The sequence below is a fragment of the Aspergillus clavatus genome, genomic scaffold (assembly GCF_000002715.2).
Source record: "Aspergillus clavatus NRRL 1 1099423829802 genomic scaffold, whole genome shotgun sequence".
Lineage (NCBI taxonomy): Eukaryota > Fungi > Ascomycota > Eurotiomycetes > Eurotiales > Aspergillaceae > Aspergillus > Aspergillus clavatus.
This window is the reverse complement of record NW_001517097.1, coordinates 866,934-893,439: the sequence shown is the minus strand read 5'-3', so window position 1 is coordinate 893,439 and position 26,506 is coordinate 866,934. Positions and strand designations below refer to the sequence as shown.

The following is a 26,506-nucleotide window of genomic DNA, read 5'->3' as shown; positions in this document are numbered from 1 at the left end:
AGAATAATCATGGTGTGGCTACCATCAGATCGCTTTGTGCCGGGGATATGTGATTCCCCCCCGGGTATATATATAGCATGACTGCCTCAGTGCGTCTTGTTCCAGGTTGTGACTGTTGTAATTGACAATCAATTAGGATTACGAACCGCGCGATGAAAGCTACACAATACAATATATACAGAAGTGTTAAACGTCCAGGATGTCCATAGTACCTAGGCACAACCAGAGTGGATAGTCCTACTAAAGACGGGCCTCGGACACCTGAGGCCAGAATTCCCGACGCCAATTTTCCATCCCGACAATTCCCAGCTCTCTCCCCAAGACTCGATCCCTTTTTTATTGTTTTTTTTTTTTTTTTTTTTTTTGCTGGATAAAAGTAGAGCCTGATCGGAGGAATCACAAGCTTAAGAAAAAGAGAAAAAGAAGCTTAGAACTGTCAATTGGAAACTCTACCCTAATCTCATCCTCTCACTTTTGTCTATAATACAATCAATGTCCCCTAGGCCTCTACATACAGTCCGCGTTCGACTGCCCCTGCCTCCATTGCTCCGACTGTCCACCGCCTCACCGGCCCTCGCCCGCTCTCGTTCGCCCGTTCTTCGCACATCAGCAACGCTGGCTCCCCCCACTAAACAAGCCCCTCCTCCCTCCTCCTCCTCCTCCACCTCCACCTCCCCCTCCTCCTTCTCTTCCTCCTCCCCCCTTCTACATCAATCATCTTCTTTATTATCATCATCCCCTTCTCCTAGAGTTCGTTCGTCGGTAGCCTCCGCGTCAACTCGTGCTGCTCTTCTCTCTAGACATTTTTCAGCTGCTTCCCCGCCGAAGTCGCCCAATATGTCTTACACCGTCCGCAAGATCGGCCAGGCCAACACCCTGGAGCACCGTGTTTATATCGAGAAGGATGGCGTTCCCGTTTCTCCCTTCCACGATATTCCTCTTTACGCCAATGCTGAGCGCACCGTCCTCAACATGGTTGTTGAGATCCCCCGCTGGACCAACGCCAAGCAGGAGGTACGAAACGTTGGCCCGACCAGATCGTCGGCGGGCGCAATCTCTGGTCCGCAAAATATGTGCTAATCTGGCTTCGGTCATACAGATCTCCAAGGAGGAGTTCCTGAACCCCATCAAGCAGGACGTCAAGAAGGGCAAGCTCCGTTACGTTCGTAACTGCTTCCCCCACAAGGGTTACCTCTGGAACTACGGTGCCTTCCCCCAGGTACGCTCGACCCTTTATGCATCTGATTCGCAATCTTAAAGCCAGTTTTGTGCTAATCACGGAAGTTCTACCCTTTAGACCTGGGAAGACCCCAACGTTGTGCACCCCGAGACCAAGGCCAAGGGTGACAACGACCCGCTCGACGTTTGCGAGATCGGAGAGCTCGTTGGCTACACCGGTCAGGTTAAGCAGGTCAAGGTCCTCGGTGTGATGGCTCTGCTTGATGAGGAGGAGACCGACTGGAAGATCATTGTTATCGATATCAAAGACCCTCTGGCCGCCAAGCTCCACGACGTTGAGGATGTTGAGCGTCACCTTCCTGGTCTGCTGCGTGCCACCAACGAGTGGTTCCGCATCTACAAGATCCCCGACGGCAAGCCCGAGAACCAGTTCGCCTTCTCCGGCGAGTGCAAGAACAAGAAGTTCGTTTTCCCGTCACCTCATATTTTGTTTGGGATAACCTCACTGACCTTATCATCTCAGGTACGCCGAAGAGGTCATCCGCGAGTGCGCCGATGCCTGGGAGAAGCTCATGTCTGGCAAGAGCCCCCGTGGCGAGATCAGCCTGTAAGTGCCCCATTGACGATGAATTTTATTATGACTTTGACACGACTAACTTGTGACTAGTGCTAACTCCTCCCTTGAGGGTTCCCCTGAGCGCACTGATGCCTCCCAGCTTGCCGCCCTTCCCCGGGGTGAGGACCTGCCTCCTGCTCCCATCGATGGCAGCGTTGACAAGTGGTTCTTCATCTCTGGTGCTGCTGTCTAAATTATCCCCGAACATAATTTCTAGAAAATTAAAAAGGCTTTTATCCCCTTGTGGGCGAACATATATATATATATATTCTCCACGGACGTAGATTCTAGGTGCGAGAGGATTTTAAAGTCGGAAGAAGTGCATGGTAGATTCATTCGTCTCATAAGACTAGCAATAATTAGTCTGATCACTAGAACGTCGAGAGATGCGAGTGCTTGTAGATGTATGATTTTCACCAGCCAGAGGCCTACAAGTAGTAGACATGATTTGGTTGATGGCTAATATATACACATGCAAAGAACCGTAACCTGCTGCTATAGCTCGTCATGGGTCTTTTCCAACATTGATCCATCCCAATCCTCACCCACCCCCTCCCATCTATCGTACAAAACGCGCAATCAAGGAACGCGAACCCGATCTCCTCGGCGCCGTGGCGTGAAAAAACCGCAATGATACAAAGCAATCCATAATCGAACAAAAAAAAACATCAGAAAGAAACCAGCGTGATCAGATCAACCCTTAAGAGTCTCCTCTCGCTCAATCACCCGGCCCACGCGCGCAAGTTCCTCGATCACGTCCCCGATCTTCAGCTGGTTCTTGCCGACCTCGATCTTGACCTCCTTGCCGCCGCGGAACCCCACCATCATCTCGGGGAGCTGGGTCGAGTGGCGCGGCAGCTGGGTGACCTTGATGTCGATGTGTGTGGGACTGCCGGCGGGTGTGGTGGAGGGGTTGCGGAGGAGAGAGAGGAGGAGGCGGCAGGGACGGGCGGCCCGCGAGAAGGGGTTGAAGGTCGCCCGGAACGAGGTGATGGTGTGCAGAGGGATGGTCATCTTGGGGGGTTTTCGGGAGACGATTGAATGCGAGATGGAGCGATTGAAATGGCTGGTTCGTTGGTTAGCTGGGTTGCTTGCTTATGGGTGTGTTCGGGATATACGTACAGTTTCTTTTGTTGCACTGAGAGATTGAGGAGTACAGACCAAGGAAGTCAATCTGCTATGGAGGGAGTGTGCGAAGCAGGTGGCTCAATCTCAAGAATAATGGTTCGAGATCTTGAAGGCTAGAGGAACAATCGCATGGGGATGGGCTGTTCCTGATCTGGAAAATTACCTCGCAAGTCGGCGGAGAAGAGGTTGTTTGCCAAAGATGCAAACATTGTCGGCCTCAGGAACGAGCCGATGACGATGGGGTAATGCGGGTTGCGGACAGATTGATTGATCGGTGTCTGGACTCTGAGAGCCATACTTGACACAGCTGGTCTTTTGCTGCCTTCTGGGCAGTCCCCATTCCTAACAACCCTCCATTAGGCTGTTGGGATGCATACTTATATTATTTGATTGCGATACCTCAGACATACATACACCACCACATTGTGCGCATACCATCTGCGGTCCCGGGTCATACTTCGCAACATTTACTGCAACAATGTCTTCCATATCTGCATTACAGTCGCGCCTAAAGGAGCTCTCTACAGCTCTGGCACAGATACATCCACTTGTTGAACGATTACGCAATTTTACGACGGCGATTGGCCAAGGCGACCAAGCCCGCCTCGAACTGGGGCAGGAAATACATGGCTTGCTGAAAGAGGCCGAGGAGGAGATGGAACTATTGAGGGTCGAGGTCGAGGCTCTTGAGACAAGCATAGAAGGTAGACGGAAAGGCGTGGACAATGAGAAAGAGCTGGAAAGAGAGCGGGTCGTTGCGTTGGCGGGACGGTTGGGGGACGAACTCAAAAAGTGAGTCCAGAAGATGCTTGCTTCTAGAAAAGTGTCTTTGCTCTTAGAGTCAAACATACTAACCTAGAGTGGCAGGACGAGAGGGGAGTTCCGCAACGCCCAATTACAAGCAAAGCGCAATGCAGAAGCGGCGAAGCGAAAGGAGAGAGAGCTGTTGTTTTCGAGGTCGCAGAGTGCTGAGCGCCGGAAGGAATCGTCCGACAAGCTGACGCAGGATGATATTGTCATGAATGCCTCGAGCGATGTTACCGCAGCGTTGCGCAGGACGCATCAGCTGATGCAGGCAGAACTCTCCCGCAGCCAATTTGCACACCAGACTCTAGGTTGGTCATCCTTCTTTCTATTGGAATGGTCCGCAGTTTGGCTAATCTCCGACCACAGAACAATCAACAGCTGCCCTGTCCTCCTTATCGGAATCGTATACCGACCTCGACTCTCTTCTCTCATCATCCCGCAACCTCATCGGCTCACTCCTGCGCTCTCAAAAGTCCGATACATGGTACCTTGAGACAGCATTCTACATTCTTGTCGGTACTATTGCCTGGCTGCTATTTCGCCGTGTGCTATATGGACCGCTCTGGTGGCTAGTGTGGCTACCGCTCAAACTGATGATGAGATTTGCATTTGCACTACTTGGAGCAGTCGGAATCTCTAGTACAGCCGTTCAGTCTTCCTCTTCGGTTGTGCTCAGCCAAACGATACCCCAAGAAACTCCAATGTCGACACATGTGTCGACAGCTATTATACCGAATTCTTCCGAGAGTGCGACCTGGGACCAGAATCCGGTCTCCGAAGAGCAACCAGATAGTGATCGCATGATTGATCAAATTGGTGACATGGTGGAGGACAACAACAAGCAAGAAGAAACAAACGTCGACGATGTGTCACCAGAGGAGAGGCAGCGTCAAGAGGAGATCCCTCGAAATCCAAAGAAGCGGATGTATGAAGCTACGGAAGTGGAGGAGAATCGGAAAGACGAACTATAGTCAATATCGGAACGTGATAATGGATCAAAAATAAATTGATATGATACAAGCAATGACTCTACTATGGATGGGAAGCATACTGAAAGGACGACTGTAGAAGGTCGATGAACTACACAGTAGATAGATAGTTAGATATAAGAAAGAAAAAACAAACAGATATCTGACAAGAGTGGGATTCGAACCCACGCCATCAAACGATGATGAGGAAACTCAGAGAGCTCGGTATTAAGGTAGACCTTAACCTCACGCCTTAGACCAACTCGGCCATCTTGCCTGTTATTGTGTGGTGCTCAAGAATTTGGTTATCTGAGGAATTGTGCCTCATGAATCAAGCACCATGCAGTTCACGTGACTTGACATCACATGGCTGACTCCATATTGTGGAGATACCGAGATAGGCGTGGGAGGTCAGCAACCATATCCGCATCATCACGGCACTACGGAGTACCAGTCTCCATCCAGACTTCTCTGCAGTCTGCTCACTCACAGTGCCCCTTGAAAATATTTGAAAATTGCCGTTCATGTCCTCATGACCCTCTATGACAACTCCGGATGCCTATCGAGATGTGGAATACATCGCTGACGTGTCCGGGATCTCCAATGGAAGCGTCGCGGGCCTTACAGGGCAAGACTCGAATACATTGAGTCGGGATAATGACCGCATAAGAAAGTTGCAGTCCGCCGCAAAGGTCGCGTTTATTGATCGTCTGCTCCGCGATCTGGATATATTGATCTACTGCGAGCTGTCCGCGCTCTATTACTTAGAGTGAGCTCTCGGTTTCATTACCTTCCTGAAAGACTGACAAGACATGCGCAATACTAACAATAGCCCTCTTCGCCTACCTGCAGTTGCTCCATCGTACTGTTCGCGATACGTGCCATCGTGCAATTGATCTTCTTCACTCCCAAAGTACCCCCTTTCGATCCGACGCGGAACCAACCCTTCATCGGAGCCATCTTCCTCAGTAATATATTCTGTATGATCTTCCACAACCTCTTCAGTCTTCCGGAGGCCGGAGAAGCTACGCGAGGCTATGTGCATGGGGGGTTGTTGATTGATTTCATCGGGCAAAAAACGCCCGTCTCGCTATTCCGCCTCTTATCGCTGGATGTTCTTGTTCTGGTTCTCGATCTCATCATGCTGGGTCTTATTATCGAGCGAGTGAAGACGACCGAGGCTACTGCCACTGCGTCTACAGAGACGTCCGCACCGCAAGACCACGATTCGGAGGAGCGAGGTGTGCATAGAGGCGACGCTCAGCCTCCCAGTGATGGAAGTGACAGTGGTGAAGCCGATTCCCATGATACTCATACTCATACCCGTACACACACACATACACGTGCTAGCTACGATGAACAGACGGAGCAGACACGGTTATTGGCGGACCCGTCAGAGGAAGGTCTTGCGTCCCATACGAAGAACAGCCATGCTCTGGATTTGTTTTCCTCAGGAGAAGCTGTGATTATGGATCTTGGCATCATAACTGCCATTCGAGATCAGTGGCGCTATAGCACTACTACTTCGCCGAGGCATACATCTGCTTATGTTCCATCAGATCAGACGGCGGCATTTCTCCGAGAACGGTTTGGATTACAGGTTGGACCCGATGGACGTGTTCAGCGAATAGAGACCTGAGTACCCTCCGATGTTCCTAGGCTTGGTTTGGACAGGGGTTCTGTACATATATTCTTATTATTACATCTGTCTCATATGAAGTGATTGGATTCCAAGGCAGAGATTGCTGCAAACCCGAGTACACCCATACACACCCATCTGACTCGCGAGGAAGTTCGAAGAGGGGAGAAATATCATTCAGTAGGAACCGTCATCATCATCATAGTGATACAAACACAGGGGTATGTATGAAGCTTTCATCATCGACACAAAAGTCAAGCGCTCCACTTCACGACACGGGCGGCTTTCCTTCACCTTCCCCCCCTTCCTCTTGCGACTTGACCCGGCGGTCCAGAATCTCGTCAACGATGCCCATTTCCAACGCCTCGTTCGCCCCCATGAAGTAGTCCCGCTCCATCAATTTCTCAATCTCCTCGAGCGACAGCTCCTTATTCCCAGTGAGATGTCGCTTGTAGATCTTGTTCAATTGGCTGCGCACGCGCAGGATCTCCTTGGCGTGGATGGCGATGTCGCTCGCCTGGCCGAAGTACCCGCCCGATGGCTGGTGGATCATGATCGACGAGTGAGGAAGACAGTACCGTTTGCCCGGATGGCCACCGCAGAGTAACAGCGAGCCCATGGAGGCCGCCTGTCCGACGCAGATGGTGCTGACAGGGGAGGTGATGTAGGTCATGGTATCGTAGATTGCAAGGCCTGTTATGACGTTAATTCAGTTGCGCGAGGAGCAGCGAAGTATAAGGTGGTATATTCTTACCGGCTGTGACTGAGCCTCCAGGGGAGTTGATGTATAAGTGGATGGGTTTCTGGGGGTTATCGGCTTCGAGGAAGAGGAGCTGCGCAACAATAGATGCAGACATGCTCTCGTCGACTTCGCCATTGAGGCAGATAATTCGCTCCTGTAGAGGAAGAAAAGTGAGCAATAACAGTCGATGATACCCTTGCCAAAGTTCCTTTACTTACTTTGAGGAGTCGCGAGAAGATATCATCTGGACCATCTGGTTAACCCTCTTCCTCGTCTGAACTGATGCCAGTTGAATAACATACATGTGTGCCAGCCACCTCCCTGAAAAAGAGTTAATCTTTGACCTACACTTCCGCCTAGGGCGCTATAAACTTACCACTGTCTCCGCCACAAATGGTGTTGGGGTCCAGCCCCGTGGAGGAATTGCACTGGATAAGGCGGGAATGGAGCTGCTGAAGCTCCGCGACAAAGCCGGCTGGACAGCACTGCGTAGGGCAGTCCGGCCGAGGCCTTGTAAAAAGAAGGTCGGGTTCATATCGCCAGTCCCTCACGTAGGTGCATCAACACAAAACTAAGATCTTGAGGCGATGATGAGGTTGCTGCTTGAGCTTGCAGCAAGGAGCTAGATGAGTCGGAAAGCGGAAAGCTCAGTCCGTTGATAAAGCAACAATTCTCCGATCCGCTTACTTGCGGGTTTCTTCACCTTTCCTTTCTCTCCCCCAAGCCATTGACACTCCTATTACACGGCATGGAGTGTGTTCGCAACCGCGTTTCATACGCATCATGGCGACTCGCCGTGTTTCGACAGCTATTTGTCCCTTCTGTCTATACTCTATCGGCAAATCGCATCTTCTACCGTGAGCTTTCAAGCTCGAATGGACACGACGAGTCCCGAGATCTGCCGGACTCCCTGCAACATGAGTCCAACACTCAGGACGAGAAGATTCACTCCGGTAATCAAAGCAGAGGCTCGCCATCTTCGACTCAACAACCCCTCCGCCCGTCACAATTACTTCCTCAATCGCCATTTCTCACACGACCGCGCCCCGGAGCGGACAAGAAGCGCAAGAAGCGCCCAGCACAAGAAGATATAGACAGACTACGCTTGAATCCCTGGGCAATGGCCCTTGCCTCACCTTCCAGAATGTGCACCGTGACTGGGGCTCGGGTGCCGCGGGGATTTCTGACGGAATGGGGCCTGGTGCAACGCCGTGACGAAGAAGGGTTATGGTTTATGCCTGTTGAGTTTCTACGAGACGAACTGTCATCGGCAAAGGAAACGGACGCAGGGCTGGATGGACAGACTGAAAAGATATCTCCGCAGAAGAAATCCCTTCGCTACCTTACGCTACGGATCATTGACCGCCTTCCCTTACTCAAGGACTTGACGGTGCCTTTCTCGCGACACAAGGGAGGGAAAAGATCGCCGACCATGCGACTGATTCCGTTTCGATGGAAGCACCCGCTCGGTCCGCTTACGGTGCGGGAGGAAAAGAAGCTGATTTGGCGGGAGGACATGCCTGAATTTGTGCTTGAGCAGATGAGAAAGCATGCCTTGAAGCTGCTGAAGAAATTCTGCAATGCGCAGAAGCGATTGAAATCGTCGCAAGGGTCCTTGAAGGCTATTAATATCGAATGTTACTCTCAAGATGCGCTGTTGAAGGGTTTAGAGGGCCTGGAGATGTTCGAGCGCATGGAATGCGGCGCGGTGTTGGTCATGGACTCTCGGAAGACCGGGATGGAGAATCCCCCAGACGCTGAATCAGACATACTCGACCATTCATCGCCTCAATCCGCTAAGCCAGAATTCGTGGTTCTTCCACACGTCAAATCCAAAGTGCCGGTCTTCGAACTGTCCGAGCTGTTCTCGGAAAATGATCTAGCGGAGCTCAAAGGCTATGATGTGCGCTTCGAAAAGAGTGCTCTATTTCTAAGTCCGGACGATGCTGTAGGTGTTCAGGCACTTCTGGCGTTATGGAAACTCCAAGCACTGCTAAGGCCAAATAAATACGATATGCCCTAGAGTCAGCAACCATCAAACACCAAAGGTACTATGGTTCGCTTACGGCTACAGACACTTGGCGGCTATTTTATATATCAGATTATATGCTGAGTTCTATCAGTTATCTTCAAGAGGTCTATGAAGTGGAATCGCTTCTGGAAACACTTGTGACAACCCGAGCTATACACAAGGCGCAGTACGTAAAACCTGCTAGGCAAGCCCGCTTTATTTGGCATCCAGAAGATCGGACAGCTTATCGAGGTAGATAGCAGGCCTGGTTGGCCCAGCCAAAAAGTCTTCCTTTGTGCTGACCCCAGTGAGAACGCCCAGAGTGCCTCCAAGCTTGCCTTCCACACCAAACCGGATGTCGGTATTGACGCGATCGCCCACCATGCATGTCCGCGACCGATCGAACTTGAATTTGCCTTCGATCGCATCCATCATCGCTTGGTTAGGCTTACCCAGCGACACGGGCTCTTGGCCCAGCATCATGATCAAGGGCGCACTCATGGACCCAGCGCCGGGGAAGAGCGCCCCCTCATTCGGGTACGTGGAGTCAATATTGGTCGCAAGGAAGACCGCACCGCGTTTGACGTAGTGATACGCCAGCGCCAGCTTCAGATAGTTGATATGCCTGTCCAATCCAACCAATACAACCCCAACCTCGGGGTCGATCAATGACGAGTCCCCAGAAGTAATGAGCTTGTAATCCTCCGTTGTCACGTCGCGACGGTATGCGGGATCTGTGCCGCCGATAAACGGCACATTCTCCGTCTCCAGCTCCTGCTCAATTCCCGTCTCGCCGATGATGAAGACCTTGCGCTTGTTCTCCGGGAGCTTGAGGATCCGAGAAATGTAGATAGATGCGCTGTAGGACGACGAGAAGATTTCTTCCTATACCCCTGTCAACCTTTCACCGAACCAATCTTCACGGGGTGTATGTATGCAACTCCGACCGTACCGTTGAGCTCGGGATCCCCAACTTCTCCAGCTTCTTCCTGTAGTCCGCGCGTGACTTCGTGCTGTTGTTCGTGACAAAGACTACCTGCTTGCCTGGTAGATAATGAGTGCGCTGTTCTCCTCAACGGGTCAATTGCGCCAGCCCGCGGGCACATACCATTGCTTCTCAGCATCTCCAGCGTCTCCACCGTGCCAGGGTAGACCAGATCGCCGGACCAAAGGACACCTATAACAGTGCATTCACATCAGCTATGTCCAGCAGGTATTCAAGATTCGGGGCTGTATGCGGCCCAGGGCAGAGGAGCGCAAGGGTCGAGAGGTGGAGGGGTAAATTGGAACGAACCATCGCAATCGAACAGGAAGACCTGAAAGACACAATCAAATCAGTATACCCTGCAATTGAACACAAATAGAGACTGCCAGGCAAGGCTTACATCGAATCTATCCAGAAACTCCTTGATGCCTTCTTTATCTCCTGTGAGATAGCGGGGCGCGGGCGTCATCGCGGGGGTTTCCTGTGTGTTCTCTGGAGGGATCATTTGATGTTTTGGTTTGGTGGGGGGTTTGCTTTTTGCCTCTGTCTGTAAATATTGAAGGCTTTTATTTAAATGAAATGCGATAGGGGTTTTTCAAGATGACTCAAAATCAATACTTGTTTGTGCTGCGGTATCGGTCAGCTTGACTGTATGCTGACACTTCGGACAACAGAATAATGTGCGAGCGGGCCGACACGTGGTGGCGGGACGAACCCAGGTATGGAGTACAGAGGACAGCCTACAGCTATCAAAGTCATCAAGTTCTTGATAGAGTTGAGGCTTACATTTGCTTACTTTACTTTTACAAGTCTCGTTCTGGCATAAAGATGCAAAGTAGGTGGGCATGTTTCATGAGACCAGACAGACCAGTTGTGTTCATAATGTATATCTTCCCGAGAACCGTGGTATTAGAATGGTGGTCGTGACTATAGGATCATCTATCTCATGAGCCTCCCAGTATACCTGATATCCTGAGAGCCAGGTCCAGTATCGAGAGGTGTTCATCTGCTCCATCGACAAGGCGCTTGTCCATCTCCGAGAAGGCAGTGACAATTCTATTCTTTTGAATATCCGGGATGGCGTCATTGTAGACAATCCGCCGATACAGCTGGCAATAGTTAGCAAATCCGCCACAAACAAGGCTATAGAGATTGCATGGCTGCTTGAACTCACCTGCAAGACCAGTTGACCCGCACTCCACCCATCCGCAACAATATCAGTAACCACCGCCGAAACCGCTTCGTACGACGACCCCAGTTTCTTCGGCTGCATGGCCTGGACCAGGCGATCCAGAACACTCTCAGGCACAACACCGGCAATCTCCTCAATAGTCCTCACCGTAATCGCCTGCGAGCCCGCGTCTGCCATCTCGGAATCCTCGTCTCCATCCTTCGGCGCCGCTGCCCGACCCACCCCTACCAGCCGCGCGGCACTCTGCATGTACGTAATAGCCCGTCGCAAGTCACCTTCGCCGCAGCTGATCAGCTTTTCAATGACCCCGTCCTCAAGATTCAGGTTCTCCTGCTCGGCAATGGACTTCAGCCGCTCGCCGGCGGCCGAGTTGTCCAGCGGCTTGAAGCGGAACTTGCTGCATCGACTGGCGAGCGGCTCGATGATGCGCGTGACGTAGTTGCAGACGAGACAGAAACGGGTGATGCGGCTGTACTGTTCCATTGTGCGGCGGAGCGCGGACTGTGCGTCCTGAGTCATGCTGTCCGCCTCATCGAGGATGATGATCTTGAACGGTGGGCAGGGGTACTGTTCGAAGTATGACGAGTCGAGGCCGGTGGGCTGGCTGAGCTGTGTGCGGGCAAAACCCTTGATCTTCTCGCGGACGATCCCGATACCACGTTCGTCCGAAGCGTTCAGCTCGAGGATGCGGGAGCGGTACAGTGCAGGGCCGAATAGCGACTTGGCGAGGGCGAGGATGGTTGACGTCTTTCCGGTACCTGGAGGACCATAGAAAAGCATGTGTGGAAGCTATATAGACCAGTCAGATTCTTGGAGTCCCATGATAATGGAAGGTATTGAGACCATACATTCGAAGCTTGTAATGTCCGCTGGAGAACCTTCGTTGTGTGATCTTGCGCAGCGACATCATCGAGTGTCTTAGGACGGCTTCGTGACTGTTAGCATGTCGATCGCAACATATTACTCGTAACCAAAATATCATACTATTTCTCGACCCAGGGCTGTAACCTCGTCTGCTCCTCCTTTGCGTCTGTTGGCTTCTGCTTCGAGCCGCTGGTTGCTGCTGCCGCCGCAGCTCGGGCTTTGTTGTTGAAGAAGGTCGAAGCCATTTCGACTTATCCAAGGGTGATTTATAGGGGACGTTCAGCTGCGCCCGGATCTTTTGTCAGATACAAGGTCTTTAGGTCTTTCAGCCTGTTAGTTGATATAAAACGTCGAGCTTGCAATCAGTAAGTGATAAGGGAGGAAGCGTGTCAGAGAGAGACGCGTCTACACGTGACACGCGACTATCTCATTAAAGTTGCCAACCAGAAAACGAGGCTCGCAGCGCAAATCCAGTCTACGAAAGAACTGTCTTATCATGTAGCTGTTTATTTCGTGTCCTAGGTCGAGGATCACAGTATCTGCCTGGGAAGTATACTTGTTGGTTGCTAGCCTCGGTCTATCGCCGTTGAACATCCCAGAGATATCTGATCGTAGGGTGAATAATTCATTCTAAGCTATCTAGAGCTCGCTTGATCCATGAGATATCCCGATTTCCTGCCGCCGATGCGAAACACCATGAGCGCCATCGCTTATACCATTTGAGGAAAATTTAATAAAAGTCTCCAGCTCGAGGCCAGTGGCCGAGAAACAGAGTCCGAGACGGAAGAAAACAGAGTAAAACGAAACGACAAGTGCAGAGAACAAAAGCGCAAAGAGGTACATGCAATGGAGATTCGGTGAGATGGGAAAACGAAGAAGCACCTGGTCGCCGCCTGAAGATGCAGTAAGACCCACGAACAAAATGCGAAAAAGATGCCAAAGAAGCGATAACTCCTCCCTTAAACAGACCAAGGATATCCCCAGGATCATAGCAACGCCAAATTCCTGGAACGCCATGTCTAATGCAGATTGGTAAACCGTATGGGGATGTGGTATTGTGTAAAGACGCAGCAGGGGTCGTGAGAGCCTCAGTGTCAGGGCCAGTTTTCATCGAATAGTGCCCCATTCCGCTAGCTTGCCGCCCACACGTCCGGGTTCTCTCCCAGACTTCCTGTTGAAGATCTTCCAGAACCTCAGCGTTTCGTCGCCGGCTCCGGTAACGACTGTTTGTCCGTCAGGACTCATTGCGAGATAGAGGACACGGAATGTATGGCCAGTCAACGATACAATTTGTTCCATGCGCGGGTATTTCCAGATGACAATCTGGTTCTGACTGTAACCATGTGTGCTGATGATTTCGTCTGAATTCTTCGACCACGCCAGATTACACACCTGGCTACCTGTGTCAACCTCTTTGATCATTGACCCAGTAGCTGTATTCCAGAATTTAATGGTTCGATCAGCTGTACCCCCACCAGAGGCGAGAAGATGATGTTGGTGGGGCGACCATGCGATGGCCTTTACAGCCGCAGTGTGATCAGAGAAGCGATAAAGTGGTGTCTCGTTTAGCTTGTCCCAGACCATAAGTTTGTTGTCATTTCCACCTGACGCGAGCTGGCCATCTTCGGTATTCCACCGGAGACCACAAACCTCCTGCTTGTGACCCGACAGTCGACGTAGATACTGATCGGGCGAACGTACATCACGGTGGAAGATAAGGCGATCTCGAGAACCGGACGTCAGAATATGATCGTTCCATGCGAGAGCACCCACACGATTAGTGTGTCCAATCATTGTTCGGAGACGGCGACAATGCTCTGCATCCCAGATCTGGACGAGACCCTTGCCGGTACCTATTGACAAATGTGTACCCTACTTTTGAGTCAGTTTCTATCCGCTTGAAATAATTTGGAATTTGAGTCTTGCACCCACCCTTTGTATCCAGCTCACACTTGTGACAGTATCATCTTTCAACTCACAGAGTTTTGTCACACGGCCAGTGCTGGAGTTCCACATGTACACCGAATTCCCAAGGCCGACTCCTAGGACATTACTGCTGCCCCAATCCACCAGATTTAAGTAGAAGTCGTCCTGTAGGTCAGGCGCATCAAGGACCTTGTAGGGAACTTTATTAACATAGCGCGGCTGCTTGCGGGGTGTTTCTAGAATGCGTTGACTGTCATATCTGATCGGGGACAGACTATAAAGCTCCGACCGAACGTTCAGATTCGGGCCGTGTTGACTTCGAGGTGTCTTTGATGGCGTGGGTTGTCCGGAGCCGATTCTCGGGGATGTGTATGAAAAGAGATTTTTGTGAGGCGTTGATGGTGTGATGCTAGCTGGAGGGAGATTCGATATGGAGTGTGAAGGAGGTGTATGCGAACGAGTCTTCTCGTTGATGCCATTAGGGATACCTAATAAGGGATCAGGCGAGAGCGAGTCCAGATCGGCCTGTGGGACTGTGCTCCCAAACAGCTCGCTTCGGAGCACTCGCGAGTACATCCGATTTGCTTCTTCTGCTACAGACGCAAGTCAGCTTTGAAACATAGAAATGAGGTGATGAATAAAGCATACTCTTTTGAAAATGAAGCTCTGAATGAGGAGCGCGCTTTTTCGTTTTGGAAGGCGTTGAGGGACACCCATCTTCGTGAAGTAAGCTGTAAGTGGCTTGTAAATCTTGCCCCTCACGATTCGGTATAAACCTGTAAGAGCAGAAATCAGTCGTGGTCCTTCCCGGTAGATGTCCAAATGACGTGGGTAGAAGCATACCGATCGCCATAGACCCGTTGTCTTTTCCTACTGGGGCTTGTTCCAGGTGTTCTTTCCCGGGGACGTCCAGCGTCTTCGTAATCCTTTAGAGCCTTTGCGAGGGCATCTGGATCGACAGGCTCGGAGGTATTCTGGCTCTTCGGTTTCTTTCCCATGGTGCTGGGATAGAAAATAGTCTTTTTCGATGGCATACTGGGTGGTGTTCTCGAACCAGGGGGGGATGCGATGTTCAAGGCACTGGGGACTCTTTCGGATGACTTCATAGTGGCTCGGGTGGTCATTGCGCCAGCAGCAGTCGATGGAGCAGAATTTCGATCGTTATCGCCCATAATCTTATTTGTTTAAAGCCTGGTTTTGGGGATGCGAGCAGCGCTTGAGGCTGAGCTTGATGGAGGAAGGGCCAGGTGATGCGACGGATTTCCCAAGGGCCCAAACAGCGATGGAGGGGATATATAGAATCGTAGGAATAGGCGCTCTCAAATGGATGAGCGGCCGAGTATCTTGTCTGATACAATCGCTGGTCCTCTGAGAGCTTGTCGGGTTCCGTAGGATAAATAAGGGTGTTGATAGCAACGGCGAAATCGTTTCTCTTCCGCTCCGAACAACAATAACTGCTCGACAGGCGAGTTGAGGGAGCGACAAAAGGGCGGGCAGTGGAATAATTCTCTTTCTCACCAGACCCAGGACTGACTTGACAGAATCTGGCAACTTGTGGAGGTCATTTGCATGCGACCTGACCACCGTCTGGTGAGGTATGAGAAGTTGGGGGAGAGGAGACAGCGACAGCGATCCAAGGGCGGGCTGGGCGATGGGCAATTCGCTCGTTTTGGGGGTGACGGAGGTTCGAAGGGGATTCCATCCCTCCCAGTCACGCGTCGGGAGCACTAAGCCTATCTGGGCCATATAGGAGGTTGGCTCTCCATTATTATGATGATCTATATGTATAGGGCTTCAACGTGTTGGGCATTATTATCATTATTAGTACGAGCGAGTGTTATTATCATGGTCGCGATGATCAATCTGAGATCTTTCGATCTCTTATCATTATCATTTCCAATCAATGAAATTATGGTGTTGGGAGTGTTTCAACCCCCATGTGGTCAAGGCCTCTGGATACATGTGGTGGTTGCCATGACCATCCCACAGGCCACAGCACACACACAGTTACACCATGCAGTCCAGTCCCCCTCCAACAGCGATCGTATCTGATGACTGGACTGATTGATCTGCTCTCTATCGATAATGCACTCTGTATTTAATTGAACCCGGAACCCTTTCAAGTTTCAATTAACGCGCAGCGCCAATCCGCTGACTTTGAAGAGCGCGCTCAGCCTGTCATTGTTGAATGTTTTGCCAGATCGGTCAGGCACTAAGAGTCTCGCGACCACCTGTCGTTCCACGCGCCCTCGACGCGACAAATGGAGAGCTCGGACCACACCAATAAATGGAACTGCCTTGGTCTACTATCTTTCCTTTTAACCAAACAAAGCGGACACTAGAGATTCTTGACTGTTTCATTGACCGTGGAACCCGGTCGATCGTCTTCATCAACAGTCTTCCAAATGTCTTTGCTCTTCAGTTCTTCCCTCGTTTGATACAGATTGGAGAGCTTCCCATCCCAAAGTCCCGTCAACCTAGATACTGATCAGCGGTATCCTTCAGCGTCACTTGACGTAGATCAACAAAGTTACCTTTGACTTAATGATCTTTGAACTCCCCCGTCCCAATCAATCAACTGTGACCTTGACAAAATCGGCTGTCTCCTTTCTTGATCAACTACTTCTACTTGGTGTCTTTGACTCTCGACTATCAGTCCTCAGTCACCACCTCTTCTTCATGCTCGTTCTTAATCAACAAAGGATGCATGAGATAAGATTCCTCGAGTATGAAGACAAGGAAAATATCTATATTTAGTATCACCAGATGGTCAGATCTGCTCTGTAAGACTTGAAGTTGTACTTGGTCTGCTGAATATACCGAACCCGTGAACCTGAACCAGGCAGCATAGTTATCCGTGTATAAACTCAGACTTCTACGTTCAAAAGACATACTCTCTTTGTAGCATGTCCATGACAGTCAGTAGATATCTACCTCGTAGCATTTCAGATGTTACCTTTGTCTACATTCTACAATAATGATAGTAAACGCTAAGTACTGATGCAGTTAGTTTGATCCAGACCGCCAAGATAGCCGGGGGAGATCAGATCTGCCATGATGATCTCATGCCAACAACAACTCTCCCCTCCACTACACGGGTTACGGGTAACACCATAGCTACCAGGGCTGGCTCTCAGGGTACTCGGGCAATATGACCTCTAAGATCGCACAGAATCTGAAGCAACCGGCTCTGGACTTTTTGTCCTTTGTCAATGCTTCCCCAACCCGTAAATATATCTTCCCTGCTGCTGCCCTCCCTCAAAAGGAACCCCACGTTGACGCCGATGAATAGCTTTCCACGCTGTCCAATCTGCCAAAGACCTGCTGGTCAAAGCCGGATTTCAAGAGATCAAGGTGAATAACCACCTGAATTATCAAGCACTCTTGTAGATAAGAGTTGTCTAACTATCCTTTGTAGGAAAAAGACTCCTGGGCCTCGACATGCCGACCTGGTGGTAAGTATTATTTGACTCGCAATAGCTCGACTATTGTGGCTTTTGCAGTGGGCAAGAAATGGAAGGTATGTTTCTATAGCTCTAGAGATGCTCACAGTATCCCCCAAGCAAGAAAGCTGATGACAGTCTAGCCTGGCAATGCCATCTCCATGATTGGCGCACACACCGACTCGCCCGTCCTCAGAGTCAAGCCTGTGAGCAACAAGCGCGGCGAGGGATTCATCCAGGTGGGTGTTGAGACGTATGGTGGAGGTATCTGGCACACATGTGAGTGTATTTGTCCTTAACAAAAGTTGAACTACATGTCTAATAGCTTGCAGGGTTCGATCGTGATCTGGGAGTCGCTGGACGAGCTATGGTTAAGACTGGTGATGGATCCATTGTTCAGAAATTGATTAAAATCGATCGTCCAAGTATAGCCCCAGATTAACTCCTCTTTAAGGGCAATGGTATCTGACTCTGTCTTCAGTTCTTCGAATCCCCACTTTGGCCATCCATCTCGATCGCCAGGAGAATTTCTCGTTCAACAAGGAAACCCAATTGTTTCCCATTGCCGGTCTCGTGGAAGCCGAGCTCAACCGTACGGGTGAATCCAAGGATTCTGCAGCTAAGGAAGAGGGCAAGGGAGAGTTCTCACCTCTGAAGGCGATTACCGAGCGCCACCACCCCTACTTTGTCGAGTTGCTTGCCGCTGAGGCAGGCGTAAAGCCTGCGGACATCCTCGACTTCGAAATGATCCTGTTCGATACTCAGAAGTCTTGCTTGGGTGGTCTGCACGAGGAGTTCATTTTCTCTCCTCGGTTGGACAACCTCAACAGCTCCTTCTGCGCCACTGTCGGGTTGATTGACTCCGTTGCCGATGCGTCGGCGTTGGACAACGAAACATCAATCCGTTTGATTGCGCTCTTCGACCACGAGGAGATTGGCAGCCGTACTGCCCAAGGCGCTGACTCGAACCTCCTTCCCGCCATCATCCATCGTCTTTCCGTGCTCCCTTCGTCCTCGTCGGACAAGGACAACCTGTCCACAGCCTACGAGCAGACCCTGTCGATATCCTTCCTCGTGTCCGCCGATATGGCGCATGCGGTGAACCCCAACTACACCGCAAAGTACGAGAATGACCACAAGCCCGAGATCAACAAGGGTCCTGTCATCAAGATCAACGCCAATGCCCGCTATGCGACCAACTCCCCCGGCATCGTTCTCCTCCAGGAAGTCGCCCGCAAGGCAGCAGACAACGGCGCAGATGGCGTCCCACTACAGCTCTTCGTCGTCCGCAACGATTCCAGCTGTGGAAGCACCATCGGACCAATGCTTTCTGCTGCGCTGGGTGCCCGCACCTTGGACCTGGGTAACCCCCAATTGAGCATGCACAGCATCCGGGAGACCGGCGGTACGTACGATGTGGCACACTCGATCCGCCTTTTCTCGAGCTTCTTCAAGCACTATTCGAGCGTTTCGCAGCAGATTCTTGTCGATTAGGTCGCTTAGCACCTGTAGATCTTCCTACTTCGCATGCCTGCGGCGCTAGATTAGCATTTACAACCATACACAAGTCACTCAATCAAACGGTCTCGTGACCTGACAGACCTAACCAACTGACCCTATGTATGAATGGGCTCTCAGCGCTAAGTCAAGACCAGCGATTGTAGTATACTTCGGCCGAAGACTGATACCATATAGTGACTGAGTACTCCGTAGTATTCTAGTATTTATAGATCTAACGATACAATTCATGGCCCAATCGGGAAAATTCATCTCATTAATGCTACACTAGGTACGCCAGTTAGCCGCATAATCGGCGACAAGCTCGTGATTCTTTTTGTGCTACTTACAAAAAAAAAAAAACAAGGATATGGGATTTGATAGGAAAAGAAAAGTCTATAGTACAAGCCTTCCAGGCTCAATTGTCAGAAGGGTCTTCACCCGGTCTAGGAAAACCTTGGCCCGGTTCTCATCGCCCACAGGAACGGTGAGACTGAACACATTTGCGGCAGAGCCCACGGGGGCATCCTCCACGAAGGCCGCACGAGGAGCCTTCTTCGACACATTACCGCTGAGAATATCGATGATGTCTTTCTTGTAGGACTGGGCGGACTGGACCGGAACGGCCTCGAGGGCGTTCAGTTCAGGGAAGTAGTCGCCCCGGGAGGTCTTGATGGGCTCAGCGCCGAGGATCTCATCAAAGAGCTCGTCTGCGGAGGGCTTGCTGCGAGAAGACCGAGGGAGGTCGTCATTCGCGAGATCGGTGGCGCGCGCAAGGAAGGTCGATAACGGGACCGTGACGCCCAGTGTTTCCTTGATCTTCTTCTGGGCGGAGAGCACGGTAGCCAGCGAAACTGAGATGGCTACTGAGACTGTGGGTGGGGGTCTGGCGATTTCCTCGACTACCGGAGCCTTGGGCTCGGCAGGCTTCGGGGGAGCTGCGATCTTGATGTTGCTGAGGTCGAGGTGGGAGAGCTTGGTGAGTCGGGATGCTTGCGAGGATGGGTAGTCGGCTGGAATGGCGCCGATGTAGGCGAGGACATCACCCTTGAGAAGACGGCCCTTGGGACCGGACGCGGGAATCTTGGAGATGTCGGACTCGGGGATGCCCTTCTCGTGAAGGAGCTGGATGACAGAGGGATACAGGGGATAGGCGGGATTTTGAGTCTGGACAGAAGAGGAAGAGTTCAGGCCTAGTGTTTGGAAGACTTCCAGTTAGCGCTTGCTACGTATATACAGTTGTGCATGCGATGTCTTTGCGAATTCGATGAATCCCAGTTCGCATGTGGTGACGGTTATGAAAATAGACAGGTAACTCACGTCTTGCTGTGCTGATTACTCGAGGTTGCCGTCTGGCAAACATGGCCGGAATTCGACGCACAGGGAAGCCGGAAGCCATTTTATTTTATTGTGCCTTCTTTGTTCGCTGGATAACTCGCCAGATGTCTTGTTGCTGAGATCAACGATATTTGTGAGAGCGCTTGGCGCTGCAGCTGGATTCGGGAGGCTTGAGACGACGGAGAAGAGGTTCTACCTCGTTGATGAGCCGCACAGAATCCCTGATGGATTATATTGCCTTGGATAGTTGTGTGAAGCTCAGATTTAGATGTATCGATCCATCAAGGGAGGCCAGCTGCGATGGGATTCTGCGCGACCTTCTCTCGATGTTGAGGTTGTTGGGAGCTCACCGGCGGCCCGGACGGGAACATTTTTCTGCCGCGGAGAACGACCGGAGGATTGCGATGCGAGCGGAGATCGACGATAGGGAAAGCAACGGATTTTTGAACTTCCATCAAGGTCAGTCTTGCAATGCAATTCTCTGTTTTGCTCAATTACCCTTTGAATTGATTATCATTGAGCTCTACTGTGTCTCAATGACATAAAGGAGTTTGCATCAACCGTGGCACTAGAGTTGATCTATAAGAAGTTGTCTACTAACAGTGTATGACTACTTTTAGACATCAGACGCTACGATGTTTGCCAGGTCATTCGCCTTCCGGGCATTTACACAGCAATGTTATGGAAGCTCGATACCACTCAGATCGAATTTACCTTCAACATGGAGGTACCTATCTTCGAGTGTTCCTCGAGCCAAAGCTGTTGTCAAACCCAAGGCGGCTCGTAGTCCCGTAAGGACCTCACAACCCGCTGAGGAGACGCTCAAGTTTGCAGGCAGACGACCCGAAGGCTTTGGCAAATTAGAACGAAAAGTCGCGAAAGAGGGCAACATACTACTGTTCAAGGCACCGTCACATCGTACTTATGTGCTAGGTGCCTACGGCATCGCGGCCTTCTGCTTTGCTTACTCAGTGTACAACTCCAACATTGTGTTCAGAGATCCGATTGTGCCTCTTCCAATGTGGCAGCAGGGTCTCTTTGGTGGTATTTGCGTTATGATGAGCGTTATGGGAACAGTATTCCTCGTCAAAACCAGTCGATTGATCAACTCCGTGAATGCCATCAATCTCAATGGCAAGACATACCTTCGTTTCAGTGTCCGGAGCATGGTTCCATTTCGGAAGCCCTACGAGGTTGATGTTCTTCCCCGCCAAGTAGCCTTCTCTCGCCGCCTGGTGGTATCGCCTGATTCTCTTCATCCCGAAGTGGCCCAGACCACGCCGCCCAAAAAGGTGAGCATCTACAGGGCACCTTTGACAAAGATGAGCCAGCTTCTTTGGAAATTGTTCCGCTCTGTGCGGCAGTTATTCACGCAAGAAGATTTCATCCTTATGGAAATCGAGGGCCAGAAGGGCGTTTTCCGAATGGATTCAGCTGGATATGTCTCCGAGGATTTCTTGGTGCTTGGGAACCCGTTGAGTTTCAGACGTCCGTAATTGTCATGCTGGAGACCGACGGATGCATGGCCCAAGCGGAATATCTTCTCCAGTTGTCTAATTACAACTTCTTTTGACTTCTTCGAGCTGTGACCAGCGAGTGAGATGTTTGTGGTCAGATATGACCACGGCACGAATATCTGTATCAAAGACCTCCTGTATATATATATGTGAATTAAAGGCCTTGAGAAATAAAACATATATGAAGTTTAAATGGAACGTGCTCGTAGGCCTATCGACGATATGTGTATCTTCGTTGAGTCGGAAATCATAACAGCCACGTGATCGGCCGCTGTGCAGCGCGTCCTTGCGCTCCGAGACGCGACTCCACGATAACCCTCTATCGCGCGGGGTCCTCCAAACACTCCTGTCTGTCGGCTGCTCCATTGCTGCAGCTATACTGCTGAGTGGGCTGGCGCAGGCGTCTTCATTTTACATCTCATTTGAGCCTTGCTTCCGCAGTCGCTTGGAAGTGACTGCTTCATCAAAAAATGGGCAAGCTTATTCGGCTCGAGCTTTTCAGTATGGAGTAATCATTATGTCCGTTATTGAATGTTGTTAACCATCTCCTCAGATTTCAAGTCCTATAAGGGTCATCATACTCTTCTATTTGGAGATGCCTACTTCACTTCCATCATCGGCCCGAACGGGTCTGGCAAATCCAACTCGTGCGTTTATCTTGTCCTCACCGCATGCATATAATTGCGCTGACATGATCTAGAATGGATGCGATCTCTTTCGTCCTAGGCATTAAATCCTCACATCTGCGATCTACGAATCTACGCGATCTCGTCTACCGCGGTCGTGTCTTGCGCACCTCGAAAGTCGACGCCGACGGCAACGCCATCGATACGGCCCCGAACGGAGAGGAACAGAATGGTGATGATGTGGATGGAGAAGAGTCGCAGGACCCCAGCGGCCTGAATGATCCCAAAACCGCATGGGTCATGGCAGTCTATGAGGATGATGCGGGCGAGGAGCAGCAATGGCGGCGGTCGATCACAAGCCAAGGCGTTAGCGAGTACCGGATCAACAACCGCATCGTGACTGCCCAGCAATACAACGAGGCTCTCGAGGCGGAGAACATTCTAATCAAGGCGCGCAATTTCCTTGTCTTCCAGGGTGATGTGGAGGCTATTGCCTCGCAGTCTCCAAAGGACTTGACCCGCTTGATTGAGCAGATCTCAGGAAGTCTCGAATATAAAGCTGAATACGAACGTCTTAAGGCAGAAGCTGAGGAGGCCGCGGAACAGCAGACCATTCAGCTCAACAGACGCAGGGGCATCAATTCCGAGGTCAAGCAATATCAGGAGCAGAAGCGGGAGGCGGAAAACTATGCTAGGAAAGCCGAGGAACGTAACCAAGCCATCATCACTCACATTCTTTGGAAGCTCTTCCACTTTCAGCGTCTGATCGATGCTTCCAGTGCCGACATTCAGAAGTATCAAGACGAGCTCAAGGAATATCGCCGTGGTGTTGAGAAGTATGAAAAGAAAGTTGAGGACGCCAAGAAAGAACACGCTAGGGTTGGAAGGGATGTGTCCAAGGCAGAGCGGAATATCCTCAAAAAGGAGAAAGACATAGAGGAAGCAACCAACGCATTGATTCCCGTTGATGAGAAAATCGATATCACGAGGAAGAAGGTCGAGAAATTCTCTTCTCGAATCGCCGAGATTGGAAAAGAACGGGATGCCCAATCCGCCAACGTGAAACAACTGGAGAAAGACCTCAAGGTCGTTGAAAAAGCTCAGGCCCAGTGGGAGGCGGAATGGCAAAAGACAATGAGCAGACAGGGCGGTCAGCTGAGTGAAGCTGACCAACACGAGTATAAGATGCTCAAAGAAGAAGTCAGTAAAAGGTCATCTGCAGAGCAACTGAATCTGGACAACCTGCGGCGTCAGAGAAAGACCGAGGCTGAGGCCTACAACAGTTTGAAGAGTAAATTTGATGCAACTGAGTGGCAACTCAAGAGCTTGAAAACTGACACGGAGACCTTGGCTGAGCGAAAGTCCTCTCTTAACGATGTGGTCAAGACTACGTCTAAGGATATTGACCGTAAGAAGAAAGAGCTCAACGCACTCACATCTGAACGCTTGCGCATCTCCCAAATGAGGACGGAGCTTGAAGAGAAAGTTCAGGTCGTGCTGAAGAAACTTCTCGAGGCCGATGATGGCAAGAAGCAGACCGAGAGAGAGCTCAGAGCGAAGGAGCTGATATCGACTCTAAAGCGCATTTTCCCTGGTGTAAAGGGCCGCGTCAGTGACCTCTGCAGGCCCAAGCAGAAGAAATATGCTGAAGCTGTCAGCACTGTACTCGGCCGGCATTTCGACGCCATCGTTGTCGACAACGAGAAAACTGCGAAGGAGTGCATCCAACACCTCCGGGACCAAAGAGCTGGTCAGGCGACATTTATTCCTCTGGAGACCATTCAAGTCAAAGCTTTCAATTCTAATCTGAAAGGTCTGCATCGAGGAATGCGCCCAGCTATCGAAACAGTGGACTACGACGACTCCGTGGCAAGAGCCATCAGCTATGCTTGTGGGAACGCCATCGTTTGCGATGATTTGGCAACAGCCAAATATCTTTGCTACGAGAGAAACGTCGACGCAAAGGCAGTTACGCTCGACGGAACTGTGATACATAAGGGAGGTTTGATGACTGGAGGTCGGGGCCCGCAGCAGAATTCCAAGCGGTGGGAAGACTCCGAAGTGGAGAATCTGCACAAGCTCAAGGACAAGCTGATGGCGGACCTCGCAAATCTGCCAAAGGGTCATCGCAGGGGCACCGAGGAAGAGACGCTGCAGGGCGAGCTGGTTGGATTGGAGCAACGTCTTGCGTATGCGCAGGAGGAGCTTAAGGCGCTTGAGAGGAATCTTAAGAGCAAGCGTACCGAGTTGGAGCATGCCAAGCGCCAGTTGGAGGATTTGAGGCCAAAGTATACGGAACGACAAGAAATTCTGGAAGAGCTTGATCAGACAATTGCCCAATCTCAAGAATCTGTCAGCAGAATCGAGGATGAGATCTACCGCAAATTCTGCAAGCGCCTCGGGTATGCCAACATTCGTGAATATGAGATTCAGCAGGGTTCTTTGCAGGAAGAAGCTGCCCAGAAGAAATTGGAGTTTACGACACAAAAGAGCAGAATTGAGAATCAGCTCAGCTTTGAGAAACAGAGACTCCAGGCCACAAAAGATAGAATTGCCAGCCTTGAAGCTCAGCATCAACGTGATCAGAGTTTGATCGAGGAGCTCAAGGAAGAGCAAGAGCAAATCCGAAATCAACTCGATGAGTACAGTGCTGAGCTGGAGGTCCTTGGAGAGCAACTAGAGAAGCAGAAAGAGGCTTATGCGCAGTCGGCTGAAAACCTTGCGCAACAGCGTCGTGAGCTCCAGAAGCGCAGCAAGGATGTCGAGGGCATGTTGAAGGATGTCAGCGCCTCGGAAGCCGAGATCCAGCGAAACTCGTCCAGTCGATATGCACTTCTACGGCGCTGCAAGCTTGAGGACATCTCTATTCCTCTCACGGAGGATTCTAGACCCCTTGACCAACTTCCTATTGACGACATTGTCCAGGCGGCGGACCCCGATGCGATGGATGTTGATGAGGATATCGCGGGCGGAGGTGATGCAGTGCAAGACTATGGCATCGAAGTTGACTTTGATTCTTTAGGAGAGACTCTTAAGGAGGTAAGTGACACTATACGTTCCCTATTATAGTGTCGATGCTAAGTGAATCCAGGATGCCGATGAAAAGGTTGAAGAGGAACTTCTTGACCGAGTCAATACTCTCAAGAATGAGCTGGACAAGATGGCACCCAATACACGTGCAATGGAGCGCTTAGAGAGCGTCGAGAACAAACTAAGAAGCACAGAGAAGGACTTTGACGAGGCCCGAAAGCAAGCCCGGAGGGCCAAAGACGACTTCGAGGAGGTGATGCGTAAACGATCGGACCTCTTCAACAAGGCCTTTTCACATATTTCTGAACAAATAGGCCCAATCTATCGTGAGCTGACTCGCAGTGCCAACTATCCCCTGGGTGGGCAAGCGTGAGTTCTCCCCCTTTCGTTTAGCCATGGGCTCTACCTTCTGACGAATTACTCTTTTCAGCTACCTGGATATTGAGGACTCTGACGAGCCATACCTCGATGGCATCAAATACCATGCCATGCCTCCTCTCAAGCGTTTCCGCGATATGGAGCATCTTTCCGGTGGTGAGAAGACCATGGCTGCTCTCGCTCTGCTATTTGCCATCCACTCTTACCAGCCATCGCCATTCTTCGTGCTGGACGAAGTTGATGCTGCACTTGACAACACCAACGTGGCTCGGATTGCCAACTACATCCACGACCATGCAGCCCCCGGTATGCAGTTCATCGTCATCAGTTTGAAGACCGGATTGTTCCAGAACAGCGAGGCATTGGTCGGTATCTACAGAGACCAGGTCGAGAACAGCAGCAAGTCATTGACCCTTGATGTATGTTTTCCTTGGTGATGAGCCGTCTTCATCCCAGTTCAATTCTGACATTCTCTCCCAGCTTCGGAAATACCCCTAGTGGATCGCCTTATTCGATCTCGATTGTGCTAGGATGGTAGGGATGCAATCTACTGCATTCCGTGTAGAACACTACTTTTCTTCTTTCTTTTACCCTCTATTTGCTTGTTTATAACCCTTTAT

At 50.8% G+C, this 26,506-nt stretch overlaps 13 protein-coding genes and 1 non-coding gene across 14 annotated transcripts, besides 3 other annotated features; 7 read left to right on the top strand and 7 right to left on the bottom strand.

Annotated features, from left to right (window-relative positions):
- Positions 1 to 332: 332 nt before the first annotated feature.
- Positions 333 to 365: a microsatellite.
- Positions 366 to 639: 274 nt separating this feature from the next.
- Positions 640 to 702: a microsatellite.
- Positions 641 to 699: a microsatellite.
- A 135-nt stretch (positions 703 to 837) lies between the features above and the next one.
- ipp1 (inorganic diphosphatase IPP1) lies at positions 838 to 1,988 on the top strand (the record flags this gene model as incomplete). The annotated part of the gene is made up of 5 exons (XM_001270857.1): positions 838 to 1,014; positions 1,100 to 1,219; positions 1,298 to 1,641; positions 1,703 to 1,786; positions 1,847 to 1,988. 5 exons carry the CDS (start codon positions 838 to 840, stop codon positions 1,986 to 1,988), a joined length of 867 nt encoding a protein of 288 aa, XP_001270858.1.
- Positions 1,989 to 2,488: 500 nt separating this feature from the next.
- ACLA_036350 (mitochondrial 54S ribosomal mL53 protein) lies at positions 2,489 to 2,809 on the bottom strand (the record flags this gene model as incomplete). The annotated part of the gene is made up of 1 exon (XM_001270856.1): positions 2,489 to 2,809. The coding sequence occupies one exon, from the start codon at positions 2,807 to 2,809 to the stop codon at positions 2,489 to 2,491; it is 321 nt and encodes a 106-aa protein (XP_001270857.1).
- Positions 2,810 to 3,401: 592 nt separating this feature from the next.
- On the top strand, positions 3,402 to 4,701 carry ACLA_036340 (putative protein transport membrane glycoprotein Sec20; the record flags this gene model as incomplete). The annotated part of the gene is made up of 3 exons (XM_001270855.1): positions 3,402 to 3,715; positions 3,791 to 4,038; positions 4,097 to 4,701. The coding sequence occupies 3 exons, from the start codon at positions 3,402 to 3,404 to the stop codon at positions 4,699 to 4,701; spliced, it is 1,167 nt and encodes a 388-aa protein (XP_001270856.1).
- Positions 4,702 to 4,862: 161 nt separating this feature from the next.
- Positions 4,863 to 4,975, bottom strand: ACLA_036330. Its single transcript has one exon. It is a non-coding gene; the product is annotated as a tRNA-Leu (tRNA).
- Positions 4,976 to 5,240: 265 nt separating this feature from the next.
- ACLA_036320 (DSC4 family protein) lies at positions 5,241 to 6,337 on the top strand (the record flags this gene model as incomplete). Its single annotated transcript, XM_001270854.1, has 2 exons — positions 5,241 to 5,467; positions 5,551 to 6,337. The coding sequence occupies 2 exons, from the start codon at positions 5,241 to 5,243 to the stop codon at positions 6,335 to 6,337; spliced, it is 1,014 nt and encodes a 337-aa protein (XP_001270855.1).
- Positions 6,338 to 6,605: 268 nt separating this feature from the next.
- Positions 6,606 to 7,614, bottom strand: ACLA_036310 (ATP-dependent Clp protease proteolytic subunit; the record flags this gene model as incomplete). Its single annotated transcript, XM_001270853.1, has 5 exons — positions 6,606 to 7,030; positions 7,092 to 7,233; positions 7,298 to 7,323; positions 7,382 to 7,400; positions 7,456 to 7,614. The coding sequence occupies 5 exons, from the start codon at positions 7,612 to 7,614 to the stop codon at positions 6,606 to 6,608; spliced, it is 771 nt and encodes a 256-aa protein (XP_001270854.1).
- A 213-nt stretch (positions 7,615 to 7,827) lies between these two features.
- Positions 7,828 to 9,102, top strand: ACLA_036300 (uncharacterized protein; the record flags this gene model as incomplete). Its single annotated transcript, XM_001270852.1, has 1 exon — positions 7,828 to 9,102. One exon carries the CDS (start codon positions 7,828 to 7,830, stop codon positions 9,100 to 9,102), a length of 1,275 nt encoding a protein of 424 aa, XP_001270853.1.
- A 204-nt stretch (positions 9,103 to 9,306) lies between these two features.
- Positions 9,307 to 10,544, bottom strand: ACLA_036290 (4-nitrophenylphosphatase; the record flags this gene model as incomplete). The annotated part of the gene is made up of 5 exons (XM_001270851.1): positions 9,307 to 9,975; positions 10,043 to 10,134; positions 10,199 to 10,267; positions 10,385 to 10,406; positions 10,476 to 10,544. 5 exons carry the CDS (start codon positions 10,542 to 10,544, stop codon positions 9,307 to 9,309), a joined length of 921 nt encoding a protein of 306 aa, XP_001270852.1.
- A 475-nt stretch (positions 10,545 to 11,019) lies between these two features.
- On the bottom strand, positions 11,020 to 12,376 carry ACLA_036280 (replication factor C subunit 2; the record flags this gene model as incomplete). The annotated part of the gene is made up of 4 exons (XM_001270850.1): positions 11,020 to 11,184; positions 11,250 to 12,056; positions 12,116 to 12,194; positions 12,252 to 12,376. 4 exons carry the CDS (start codon positions 12,374 to 12,376, stop codon positions 11,020 to 11,022), a joined length of 1,176 nt encoding a protein of 391 aa, XP_001270851.1.
- Positions 12,377 to 13,238: 862 nt separating this feature from the next.
- ACLA_036270 (WD40 repeat domain-containing protein) lies at positions 13,239 to 15,055 on the bottom strand (the record flags this gene model as incomplete). Its single annotated transcript, XM_001270849.1, has 4 exons — positions 13,239 to 14,003; positions 14,064 to 14,650; positions 14,706 to 14,833; positions 14,901 to 15,055. The coding sequence occupies 4 exons, from the start codon at positions 15,053 to 15,055 to the stop codon at positions 13,239 to 13,241; spliced, it is 1,635 nt and encodes a 544-aa protein (XP_001270850.1).
- A 2,153-nt stretch (positions 15,056 to 17,208) lies between these two features.
- On the top strand, positions 17,209 to 18,994 carry ACLA_036260 (M18 family aminopeptidase; the record flags this gene model as incomplete). Its single annotated transcript, XM_001270848.1, has 6 exons — positions 17,209 to 17,284; positions 17,350 to 17,411; positions 17,476 to 17,577; positions 17,644 to 17,779; positions 17,833 to 17,925; positions 17,982 to 18,994. The coding sequence occupies 6 exons, from the start codon at positions 17,209 to 17,211 to the stop codon at positions 18,992 to 18,994; spliced, it is 1,482 nt and encodes a 493-aa protein (XP_001270849.1).
- A 399-nt stretch (positions 18,995 to 19,393) lies between these two features.
- pdx1 (putative pyruvate dehydrogenase complex component Pdx1) lies at positions 19,394 to 20,396 on the bottom strand (the record flags this gene model as incomplete). Its single annotated transcript, XM_001270847.1, has 2 exons — positions 19,394 to 20,190; positions 20,318 to 20,396. 2 exons carry the CDS (start codon positions 20,394 to 20,396, stop codon positions 19,394 to 19,396), a joined length of 876 nt encoding a protein of 291 aa, XP_001270848.1.
- Positions 20,397 to 20,970: 574 nt separating this feature from the next.
- Positions 20,971 to 21,831, top strand: ACLA_036240 (uncharacterized protein; the record flags this gene model as incomplete). Its single annotated transcript, XM_001270846.1, has 1 exon — positions 20,971 to 21,831. One exon carries the CDS (start codon positions 20,971 to 20,973, stop codon positions 21,829 to 21,831), a length of 861 nt encoding a protein of 286 aa, XP_001270847.1.
- A 491-nt stretch (positions 21,832 to 22,322) lies between these two features.
- On the top strand, positions 22,323 to 26,323 carry ACLA_036230 (cohesin subunit SMC1; the record flags this gene model as incomplete). The annotated part of the gene is made up of 5 exons (XM_001270845.1): positions 22,323 to 22,353; positions 22,406 to 22,499; positions 22,553 to 25,517; positions 25,570 to 25,877; positions 25,939 to 26,323. The coding sequence occupies 5 exons, from the start codon at positions 22,323 to 22,325 to the stop codon at positions 26,321 to 26,323; spliced, it is 3,783 nt and encodes a 1,260-aa protein (XP_001270846.1).
- Between the last annotated feature and the right edge of the window lie 183 nt (positions 26,324 to 26,506).